The sequence below is a fragment of the Gymnoscopelus braueri genome (assembly GCF_963280865.1).
Source record: "Gymnoscopelus braueri genome assembly, chromosome: 1".
NCBI lineage: Eukaryota > Metazoa > Chordata > Actinopteri > Myctophiformes > Myctophidae > Gymnoscopelus > Gymnoscopelus braueri.
In genome coordinates this window covers 2352648-2365147 of record NC_137603.1, presented here as the reverse complement: position 1 = coordinate 2365147, position 12500 = coordinate 2352648, and the positions used below count along the sequence as shown (strand labels likewise).

Here is a 12500-nt window from a genome sequence, read left to right as displayed (position 1 = left end):
GTTTTAATGCCATCCTACTACTATATTACTATTATTATTATCCTCCTGCCCTTATTTTTATGGCCTTTTAAGGGAAGCGCTTCTGGCACAGCAGCACAGCACCACAGCAGCGTCTCCAAGGATCCCCATTGCCCAATAATAGGCTTTTATTGGGCATACTTTTGACCCCCTTTTGATAAAAAATAAAGTCAGGAGGATAATAATAATAGTAAGACGGGCCATTACTATGGCATTAAAAAAAATTATAAAATAAAAATAAAAAAAAACTTTTTTTTTTTTTTTTTTTTTCCCCCCAACTATTCGACTAGTACCAACAGAGTCAACTAGTGGTTATACTAGTCGACTAGTCGACTAGTTGGTGAAAGCCCGCGTGCCGTGTGCGTGCGTGATGTACATGCACCGGACAGAGATACAGACACAGAGAGAGGGAGGGACAGAGAAGCAAGTACATTTTGCATTCCGGACTTTCACTTGTATCAGAGTATTTCTACATTGCATAAAGGAGAGATCCAGTCATTTTAGGTGTGTGCTTTGATGTGTCGCTAATCACTCACCGACATACCAGGGGCAGTTGACTTTTTCCAGAGAAGCCCCTGTTGTCCATTGTGGAGACCCCTTCCACTGGCATATAATGGAGTCATTTTTTTCCCACTAATCCTCATTATGCAGTGTCCTGACACTCAAACATGCACTGAATGTCCCTTATGAGCTGCCGTTCATGCAGAACGACATGGAGCTGGTTGCTTGTTTCTCTCATAGAATCTGGCAACACAGAGGACTAGCTTCCATGTCGTTCTGCATTGAACGGCAGCTCATAAGGGACATTCAGTGCATGTTTTGAGTGTCAGGACACTGCATACGAACGAACTTTGGAGCTGCTAAAATAGGCGATTTTTGTTTATACGCATTTCTCCATTATGCCAGTGGAAGGGGTCTCCACAATGGACAACAGGGGCTTCTATGAAAAAAGTCAACTGCCCCTGGTATGTTGGTGAGTGATTAGCGACACATCAGAGCAAACACCTAAAATGACTGGATCTCTCCTTTAAGTAAAACATGTGAGTACTTTTCCCACCACTGCACGCTTTATACGACCGAAGTGTCTTCACACTGACCCCGGACGGACACATAGCGGTATATAGAGGCATGCTGACCATGATGGGACCTGACTCGTCCGGTGCATTAGAACGTGCGGTCGGCGGGCTACAGGATCGATAGTATGGATCAAACGCTTAGACACTGATCTGCCTCATCGCACCCAACAGGAAGCGGCGGTCTGGGGCTCACTTACTCAAAGTCACGGAGGTTTTATTGACATGAATGAGCTGTTAGTATAGTGGAGGCACAGCGGGGGATGAGTGACAGCTAACAGGAGCACGAGCACCCTCTCTCTCTCTCTCTCCATGAAGGGTGCTTGAGATATGTTTTCTTAATGAGCAATTAATCACTTTCACCCTGGTGTCCCTATCTTGGGCATGTCCTCATGTGGAAAATATAGCAGAAAATAGCCAAATAAAGCAGAAAATAACCACATCGGCCAATCTGCTTGACAAGTGTGACCACTTATAAACTCTATGTAATTTTTTGACTGGAGTCAGTGGTGTAAAGTAACTAAGTACATTTACTCGAGTATTTCCCATTTTCAATACTTTTACTTCTACTCCACTACATCTCAGAGGCAAATATTGTACTTTTACTCCACAACAATTATTTGACATGCAGCTTTACTTACTAGTTACTTTGCAGATATAAATTATTATTATAAAACATACATTAACCACTTCAGCCCTATTTTCTACCTACATTGTAGGCTATTTGAAAATACCCTACATAGTTAAAATAGTCCAATAGTCCAATAGTCAAAGCTCAAAACGTGTTGCGTTCTGAGCTTGTAGATCGACTATTTTTGGTGAAGAGATTAGACAGAAAAAAGGCACAGAACCAACTCAAATCTAGTTTACTGAGTCTATAGGGTTTAAGTGCTTCATAATAAACTCTAAGGAGAGAGAGAGAGAGAGAGAGAGAGAGAGAGAGAGAGAGAGAGATATGCAGTTTGTTCATCTGATTTTATGCTCCATTTAACAATCTCCACTCTCACTCACTCGCACGCACGCACGCACGCACGCACGCACGCACGCACGCACGCACGCACGCACGCACGCACGCACGCACGCACGCACGCACGCACGCACGCACGCACGCACACACACACACACACACACACACACACACACACACACACACACACACACACACACACACACACACACACACACACACACACACATTAATGCATAGCTTGCCGCCGTTTTCCCCTTTTCTCCTCTGTAAATATAGCAGTTTGTAAACGGTGATGACAGGTATTAATGTGTTCATATTCTATGCTCTGATGATGAATTGAACACAATGGAAACAAGTCCCCAGGACCTTTTTGTGTGTTATCCTTTTAGCCTGAATGTCTGACTGTAGCTCTGTGCTGTGTACATTTTTAACTAATAGTATTCAATGAATTAATCAATCAATTTATCAATCAATGTATCAATCAATCAATCAATCAATCAATCAATCAATCAATCAATCAATGTGTTGTGTGATGAACGTTGTATTGATTTGAATGTACTGTGTGCCTAAACCCATACATTCTCATTCAAATGCAGAAAACGAGACAAAAATATGATCAAACAATACCGTCGTCAGCGACTACAAGAGTCACATTCATCAAATTCTGGTGATATCTTTAGAACTTTCTTTCAGTTGAAAATGGGAACAAAATAAAGCTTCAGTTGTCTGAGTTTCTTCTAACCCATTGATACCTGGAACGCTTCTGTGTCACTTTAGATGCCTTTGGCTATTCAAAAATAGCAGATATACAAGCTCATAGCGCGGCACCGAGTGCCGCGCTACGAGCTTGTAGATCTGCTATTTTTGAAAAAATCGTGAAAAAATATTTTTTATATTTTCTTCAAAAAACTGTTAGGATTTAGATTTTTTTAAAGAATCGCCTCAGGTCTTAACATGGAGGTACAGTGAGTCCAGTGGCATGTTGGAACCGTAGTCACAGACATGAGCTCGCCGTCGTGGAACGGAGTCTACGTGAACATGTTGGCTCCGTGACCTCATTGACACATCCTCAACTCCCTCTTTGTTCCATTGAAATGATCAACATTATTATGTTTCCTGTTACCGCACATCTACAGTAGATGAACCCCCAACACAGCATGGGAACAACCCATTCATCTGAACGCCGTTTAGCCTGGGATCCAGACTGATTCGCTCTGTTCGGCTGACTTGTTTTTTTTCTCTCTTTGCTCCTCAGTCTGGCCATGGCCCCCAACACACATATAAAATACATTGTAGTCAATGAGAGCCATGTGGACCAGCTTAGAACAAGTACTATTTATATATAGAATACATTGTAGTCAATGAGAGCCATGTGGACCAGCTTAAAACAAGCACTATTTATATATAAAATACATTGTAGTCAATGAGAGCCATGTGGACCAGCTTAGAACAAGCACTATTTATATATAAAATACATTGTAGTCAATGAGAGCCATGTGGACCAGCTTAGAACAAGCACTGTTTATATATAGAATACATTGTAGTCAATGAGAGCCATGTGGACCAGCTTAAAACAAGCACTGTTTATATATAAAATACATTGTAGTCAATGAGAGCCATGTGGACCAGCTTAGAACAAGCACTGTTTATATATAAAATACATTGTAGTCAATGAGAGCCATGTGGACCAGCTTAAAACAAGCACTATTTATATATAAAATACATTGGAGTCAATGAGAGCCATGTGGACCAGCTTAAAACAAGCACTATTTATATATAGAATCCATTGTAGTCAATGAGAGCCATGTGGACCAGCTTAAAACAAGCACTATTTATATATAGAATACATTGTAGTCAATGAGAGCCATGTGGACCAGCTTAAAACAAGCACTATTTATATATAAAATACATTGTAGTCAATGAGAGCCATGTGGACCAGCTTAAAACAAGCACTATTTATATATAAAATACATTGTAGTCAATGAGAGCCATGTGGACCAGCTTAAAACAAGCACTGTTTATATATAGAATACATTGTAGTCAATGAGAGCCATGTGGACCAGCTTAAAACAAGCACTATTTATATATAAAATACATTGTAGTCAATGAGAGCCATGTGGACCAGCTTAAAACAAGCACTATTTATATATAGAATCCATTGTAGTCAATGAGAGCCATGTGGACCAGCTTAAAACAAGCACTGTTTATATATAGAATACATTGTAGTCAATGAGAGCCATGTGGACCAGCTTAAAACAAGCACTATTTATATATAGAATACATTGTAGTCAATGAGAGCCATGTGGACCAGCTTAAAACAAGCACTATTTATATATAAAATACATTGTAGTCAATGAGAGCCATGTGGACCAGCTTAAAACAAGCACTATTTATATATAAAATACATTGTAGTCAATGAGAGCCATGTGGACCAGCTTAAAACAAGCACTGTTTATATATAGAATACATTGTAGTCAATGAGAGCCATGTGGACCAGCTTAAAACAAGCACTATTTATATATAAAATACATTGTAGTCAATGAGAGCCATGTGGACCAGCTTAAAACAAGCACTATTTATATATAAAATACATTGTAGTCAATGAGAGCCATGTGGACCAGCTTAGAACAAGCACTATTTATATATAAAATACATTGTAGTCAATGAGAGCCATGTGGACCAGCTTAGAACAAGCACTATTTATATATAAAATACATTGTAGTCAATGAGAGCCATGTGGACCAGCTTAAAACAAGTACTATTTATATATAAAATACATTGTAGTCAATGAGAGCCATGTGGACCAGCTTAAAACAAGTACTATCTATATATAAAATACATTGTAGTCAATGAGAGCCATGTGGACCAGCTTAAAACAAGTACTATTTATATATAAAATACATTGTAGTCAATGAGAGCCATGTGGACCAGCTTAGAACAAGCACTATTTATATATAAAATACATTGTAGTCAATGAGAGCCATGTGGACCAGCTTAGAACAAGCACTATTTATATATAAAATACATTGTAGTCAATGAGAGCCATGTGGACCAGCTTAGAACAAGCACTATTTATATATAAAATACATTGTAGTCAATGAGAGCCATGTGGACCAGCTTAGAACAAGCACTATTTATATATAGAATACATTGTAGTCAATGAGAGCCATGTGGACCAGCTTAAAACAAGCACTATTTATATATAAAATACATTGTAGTCAATGAGAGCCATGTGGACCAGCTTAGAACAAGCACTATTTATATATAGAATACATTGTAGTCAATGAGAGCCATGTGGACCAGCTTAAAACAAGCACTGTTTATATATAGAATACATTGTAGTCAATGAGAGCCATGTGGACCAGCTTAAAACAAGCACTATTTATATATAGAATACATTGTAGTCAATGAGAGCCATGTGGACCAGCTTAAAACAAGCACTATTTATATATAAAATACATTGTAGTCAATGAGAGCCATGTGGACCAGCTTAAAACAAGCACTATTTATATATAAAATACATTGTAGTCAATGAGAGCCATGTGGACCAGCTTAAAACAAGCACTGTTTATATATAGAATACATTGTAGTCAATGAGAGCCATGTGGACCAGCTTAAAACAAGCACTATTTATATATAAAATACATTTTAGTCAATGAGAGCCATGTGGACCAGCTTAAAACAAGCACTATTTATATATAGAATCCATTGTAGTCAATGAGAGCCATGTGGACCAGCTTAAAACAAGCACTGTTTATATATAGAATACATTGTAGTCAATGAGAGCCATGTGGACCAGCTTAAAACAAGCACTATTTATATATAGAATACATTGTAGTCAATGAGAGCCATGTGGACCAGCTTAAAACAAGCACTATTTATATATAAAATACATTGTAGTCAATGAGAGCCATGTGGACCAGCTTAAAACAAGCACTATTTATATATAAAATACATTGTAGTCAATGAGAGCCATGTGGACCAGCTTAAAACAAGCACTGTTTATATATAGAATACATTGTAGTCAATGAGAGCCATGTGGACCAGCTTAAAACAAGCACTATTTATATATAAAATACATTGTAGTCAATGAGAGCCATGTGGACCAGCTTAAAACAAGCACTATTTATATATAAAATACATTGTAGTCAATGAGAGCCATGTGGACCAGCTTAGAACAAGCACTATTTATATATAAAATACATTGTAGTCAATGAGAGCCATGTGGACCAGCTTAGAACAAGCACTATTTATATATAAAATACATTGTAGTCAATGAGAGCCATGTGGACCAGCTTAAAACAAGTACTATTTATATATAAAATACATTGTAGTCAATGAGAGCCATGTGGACCAGCTTAAAACAAGTACTATCTATATATAAAATACATTGTAGTCAATGAGAGCCATGTGGACCAGCTTAAAACAAGTACTATTTATATATAAAATACATTGTAGTCAATGAGAGCCATGTGGACCAGCTTAGAACAAGCACTATTTATATATAAAATACATTGTAGTCAATGAGAGCCATGTGGACCAGCTTAGAACAAGCACTATTTATATATAAAATACATTGTAGTCAATGAGAGCCATGTGGACCAGCTTAGAACAAGCACTATTTATATATAAAATACATTGTAGTCAATGAGAGCCATGTGGACCAGCTTAAAACAAGTACTATTTATATATAAAATACATTGTAGTCAATGAGAGCCATGTGGACCAGCTTAGAACAAGCACTATTTATATATAAAATACATTGTAGTCAATGAGAGCCATGTGGACCAGCTTAGAACAAGCACTATTTATATATAAAATACATTGTAGTCAATGAGAGCCATGTGGACCAGCTTAAAACAAGCACTATTTATATATAAAATACATTGTAGTCAATGAGAGCCATGTGGACCAGCTTAGAACAAGCACTATTTATATATAAAATACATTGTAGTCAATGAGAGCCATGTGGACCAGCTTAAAACAAGTACTATTTATATATAAAATACATTGTAGTCAATGAGAGCCATGTGGACCAGCTTAAAACAAGTACTATTTATATATAAAATACATTGTAGTCAATGAGAGCCATGTGGACCAGCTTAGAACAAGCACTATTTATATATAAAATACATTGTAGTCAATGAGAGCCATGTGGACCAGCTTAAAACAAGTACTATTTATATATAAAATACATTGTAGTCAATGAGAGCCATGTGGACCAGCTTAAAACAAGCACTATTTATATATAAAATACATTGTAGTCAATGAGAGCCATGTGGACCAGCTTAGAACAAGCACTATTTATATATAAAATACATTGTAGTCAATGAGAGCCATGTGGACCAGCTTAACACATCGGGTGCCAAACACGGTCTGAACCGTGTTTGCGCAGAGTAGCGGTCCGGTGCCGAACACGGTCCAGACCGTGAAATATGTCTTTTTGTTTTTTTCGTTTTTCTCCACACGGGCGGGGCTAGAGCAGCTCTGGGAGTACCCATTGTGATCTTGAGAAGGATAGGCCAGATAGATCACCGGAAACAAAAACATGGCTCCCATCCACTTCCTGTCTATTTCCTTCTTTAAAACACCTATATCTCCGAATCTGTTTCCGGTGGGGAAAACCGGTCATGCGCGATGCGCGATCCCCCCCCATTGTAACTCGCGAGTGAAATGTTATCGTTCCAGGCTGTAGCCAGGGTCATCGCGCAACATGAATGGATGTTTTTTTTTACATGGATTTGCTCCTCGTGGAGTCTAGAGCCTTAAACAGCAAAGCGCAGTCAAAGGGGAGAATGCTGGCACCCAACGTAAGTTGTTATGAAAAAATGCTGGCACCCAATGTGTTAAAACAAGTACTATTTATATATAAAATACATTGTAGTCTATGAGAGCCATGTGGACCAGCTTAAAACAAGCACTATTTATATATAGAATACATTGGAGTCAATGAGAGCCATGTGGACCAGCTTAAAACAAGCACTATTTATATATAGAATACATTGGAGTCAATGAGAGCCATGTGGACCAGCTTAAAACAAGCACTATTTATATATAGAATACATTGGAGTCAATGAGAGCCATGTGGACCAGCTTAAAACAAGCACTATTTATATATAGAATACATTGGAGTCAATGAGAGCCATGTGGACCAGCTTATGAACAAACTATTTCTGAACGATTGCGACCTTTTTAAAACATACTATCACACATTGTGTTCTGCTGTGTTGTGCACACATAGGCTACTGTATCATTGTATTGAGGTATCTAAAGAGCACAAAGTACATTTCTGAACAAGCCAATTTATGTGCCGCCTGACCAAACCAAATCTCAAGATACTGCCGAGTCAGAAACGATACACGCCGCTGTTTAGATGCCTCGATTAAATTAAACGTAAATGAGGTAGTGTGCACATTGAAAAAAACAAGTGATCAGAAAACAACCTGTGATATGTCTTCGTTTATATTCCTGAAATTATTATATGACAAAGGTCGCAATCATTGGTTAATATAGTGTTTGTTCATAAGCCGGGTCCAGCCGGCTCTCATCGGCTGCAATACTGTACATTATTCCATCAAAAATCCAATTCCGGTTTGCGTCCAACGCTTCCGCTTGGCGTCTGTGCCTTCCTTAACCTCTAAACTACAGTATGATGATGTTTACAATGTGGAATGCTGGCGCCCACTGGGGGGCGCTGCGAGCAGAATACTCTATTTGGACAAAGTGTGCAACACAGAGACCCGGTCAACGACAGAATGCTGACATCCCAGTCAGTCACATGATGAAACCATCTGTTTATAACAACCTTGCCAAACCACACCCCCTAATGATGACACATCCAATCACACTGCCAAACCACACCCTCTAATGACCACACATCCAATCACATTGGCAACCACACCCCCTAACGACCACACGTCCAATCACACTGCCAACCACACCCTCTAATGACCACACATCCAATCACATTGCCAACCACACCCCCTAACGACCACACATCCAATCACACTGCCAACCACACCCCCTAACGACCACACATCCAATCACACTGCCAACCACACCCCCTAACGACCACACATCCAATCACACTGCCAACCACACTGAAAACAAGCTTTTTGGTATAGAAATTATTTCCACAGAAATAAGATCAGCTCTCAACAGCTCAGCCTCCTCATGTCCTTATTCACCTCCGTCATGTCCTCATTCCCCTCCCTCATGTCCTTATTCACCTCCGTCATGTCCTCATTCCCCTCCCTCATGTCCTCATTCACCTCCTCATGTCCTCATTCCCCTCCCTCATGTCCTCATTCACCTCTTTATGTCCTCATTCACCTCCCTCATGTCCTCATTCACCTCATGTCCTAATTCACCTCCCTCATGTCCTAATTCACCTCCTTATGTCATCATTCACCTCTTTATGTCATCATTCACCTCCTCATGTCCTATTTCACCTCCCTCATGTCCTTATTCACCTCTTTATGTCCTCATTCACCTCCCTTATGTCCTCATTCACCTCCTCATGTCCTCATTCACCTCCCTCATGTCCTCATTCACCTCCCTTATGTCCTCATTCACCTCCTCATGTCCTCATTCACCTCCCTCATGTCCTAATTCACCTCCTCATGTCCTCATTCACCTCCCTCATGTTGTCCTCATTCACCTCCTCATGTCCTCAATCACCTCCCTTATGTCCTCATTCACCTCCTCATGTCCTCATTCACCTCCCTCATGTTGTCCTCATTCACCTCCCTTATGTCCTCATTCACCTCCTCATGTCCTCATTCACCTCCCTCATGTTGTCCTCATTCACCTCCTCATGTCCTCATTCACCTGCAGGAAGGTTAGTGAACTGTAAAAAAAAAAGGCGGGGCTTACCTCGATGAGGAAGTCCCCTGTCCTGAGTCCTGCCTGCCAGGCCACGCCCCCCTCGTCCACCGACTCCAGGTATTGGAGGGCGGGGAAGGCGGGCGTGGGCGTGAACTCCTCGATGGGCGTGTCCGCTGTGGGGGGGGAGGAGGGAAGGGGGGGGGGGCAAACAGATAAATTCCAGTGAGATACTGAGGATTCTGATGGAGAAAAACATCCTGGATTCAGCCTATAGCAGTGATTCTAAAACGTTTTCACCTTAAGGACCCCCATTTGATTTCCTCTTTTTCTCCCTCTATAGGATCCCAATGTATACATTTAAAAATCTCCACCATCGAGTAAAAAGAATGGACACAGTGACGCCATTGGTTTTTACAGACCGTAAATGAAGACTATTTTTCAAAGATTTCAAATCTGCCATATTTCTATATTGCATCATATCGCGTCATATCCTATGCGCATGGAAATGAATGCTATTGGTTGGGTAGCTTGTCAATCAAGAGCGGGGGTGGGGAATGAATGCAATTAGTTGTGTAGCTTGTCAATCAAATCATCCCGCCCCTCCTAGAGCATACCCTGCTTTATCATCAATTTTAACATAAATGGGACCATAGTTTACCAAAACGCATATCATGATGATTGAAAGGAGACTTTAAACTAGCGACTGGAAGCATATAGTATTCATGACAATGTTTAATGAGGTAATAAATCAAGTCTAAAGTTCGGCAAAAACCCATCCGCTTGAATGGAGAGACATTCTTTCTGACACCAGCAGGGGTAAAACATGTCACTTCCTATAGAGACTCGATTTCAAAGGCGGGTGCTGGGCCCTTGGTCTCCACCCCCGGGGTGTGCATCTCTACAAAGCTCACAACGCATCCAGCTTGTATGGAGAGGCTCTATCTCTGCATCATTTCTGTGTGATTTCGTTGAATGTCAATCTGCCTATCATGACATAATTATCCAGGATTGGGCCGCTGAGGGTCCATGTGGTTAATTTAGTGGTCCGTCCGCAGCGGTGGAAAAAGTACTCAAATGTTTTACTTTAAGTAAAAGTATCAATACTGCAATTTAGAAGTACTCTGTTACAAGTGAAAGTCCGGAATTCAAAATTTACTTGAGTAAAAAAGTACAAAAGCATTGGTATCTAAATGTACTTAAAGTACCAAAAGTAAAAGTACTAAAATATTTGAAAATAGCAGATCTACAAGCTCACAACACGTCGCGCTGCGACGCGTTGTGAGCTTGTAGATCGGCTATTTTCAAATAGCCTAGGTATAAAATAGGGCTGAAGTGATTAATGTATGTTTCATTATATCATAGTTTATATCCGAAAAGTAACTAGTAACTAAAGTTTTCAAGTAAATGTAGTGGAGTAAAAGTACAATATTTGCCTCTGAGATGTAGTGGAGTAGAAGTAGAAGTATTGGAAATTGGAAATACTCAAGTACAGTACAGATACCTCAAAATTGTACTTAAGTACAGTACTTAAGTAAATGTACTTAGTTACTTTACACCACTGTCCGTCCGTAGTGTGTGTGTGTGTGTGTGGTGTGGCTGGTCAAGGAGAGCAGATGTACGGGTGGGGGGCTGACAGCGTTACCCTTACCAAGGTCAACTTCTATGAGGAGGAGGGCTGTATGTTCTATAGGGCAGCAGCTGCATTATTCCCTGTGATGTTCGTGGCCTCAAAGGAAAGGCATGGTTTTAGAAACCGGGAACGCATGTGTGTCATTCGAAGATTCCTCTGGCTATTCAAAAATAGCAGATCATACAAAGCTACGAGCTTGTACGAGCTTGTAGATCTGCTATTTTTTTTATTTGCAAAATCTTTGAATATATATTTTGTAAAGCGAACATTTGTTAAATATTGTGTTCCAGGGAGCTCCAAAAGCAAAGATTTGAGTTACAAATGTTCGCTTTAAAAATATATATATTCAAAGATTTGCACCAAGTTTCACGATTTTTCAAAAATAGCAGATCTACAAGCTCATAGTGCGGCACTCGGTGCCGCACTATGAGCTTGTAGATCTGCTATTTTTGAATAGCCAAAGTATAAAATAATGGTTATAGCTAATATCTAAAATGACAAAGATACGTTCCCGGATTGAATGGAGGGAAACTGTGACTTTATATACTCTACTGTATACTGAGGACATTTTAATAACATTTTAGATTAAATGATAGTTTTATGGTTAAACATACTCGTCTGCTTCATTTTAATCGGTTATATTCCTGTTGTTTCTTTCTTTCTTTTACAAATCCATTTCTTTACGTGACTAATGACTTTCTTGTACTATTATGTCGTGTAACACATTAGGAATTGTTATTATTATTTATTTTATCATTATCATCAACATTTTAAAGTAGTGAAAATAGCAGATCTACAAGCACACAACACCTCGCCGATGCGAGGCGTTGTGTGCTTGTAGATCGGCTGTTTTCACTATTTTTGTGCAACACTCTTGTGTGATGATGAAGTAGGGCATTCATTTATGGAAAAAAATAAAAATGTGAAACTTGGAGACAAAAAGTTTCTGCCTGACAACAGCTATATATATATATGTCTGTGT

At 39.5% G+C, this 12500-nt stretch overlaps 2 protein-coding genes across 2 annotated transcripts in view; both read right to left on the bottom strand.

The window, feature by feature from the left end:
- Positions 1-9320, bottom strand: part of LOC308077925 (uncharacterized protein) — a gene marked incomplete at both ends in the record, with an annotated part of 36368 nt that extends 27048 nt beyond the window's left edge. The window contains one exon of the mRNA XM_080418933.1: positions 9249-9320. Coding sequence (XP_080275059.1) covers positions 9249-9320 — 72 coding nt within the window. The remainder of the gene's footprint in view (positions 1-9248) is intronic.
- Positions 1-12500, bottom strand: part of LOC308082111 (SH3 and multiple ankyrin repeat domains protein 2-like) — a 163292-nt gene that overhangs the window by 103524 nt on the left and 47268 nt on the right. The window contains 1 exon segment of the mRNA XM_080423731.1: positions 9937-10061. Within this exon segment, the coding sequence (XP_080279857.1) occupies positions 9937-10061 (125 nt within the window).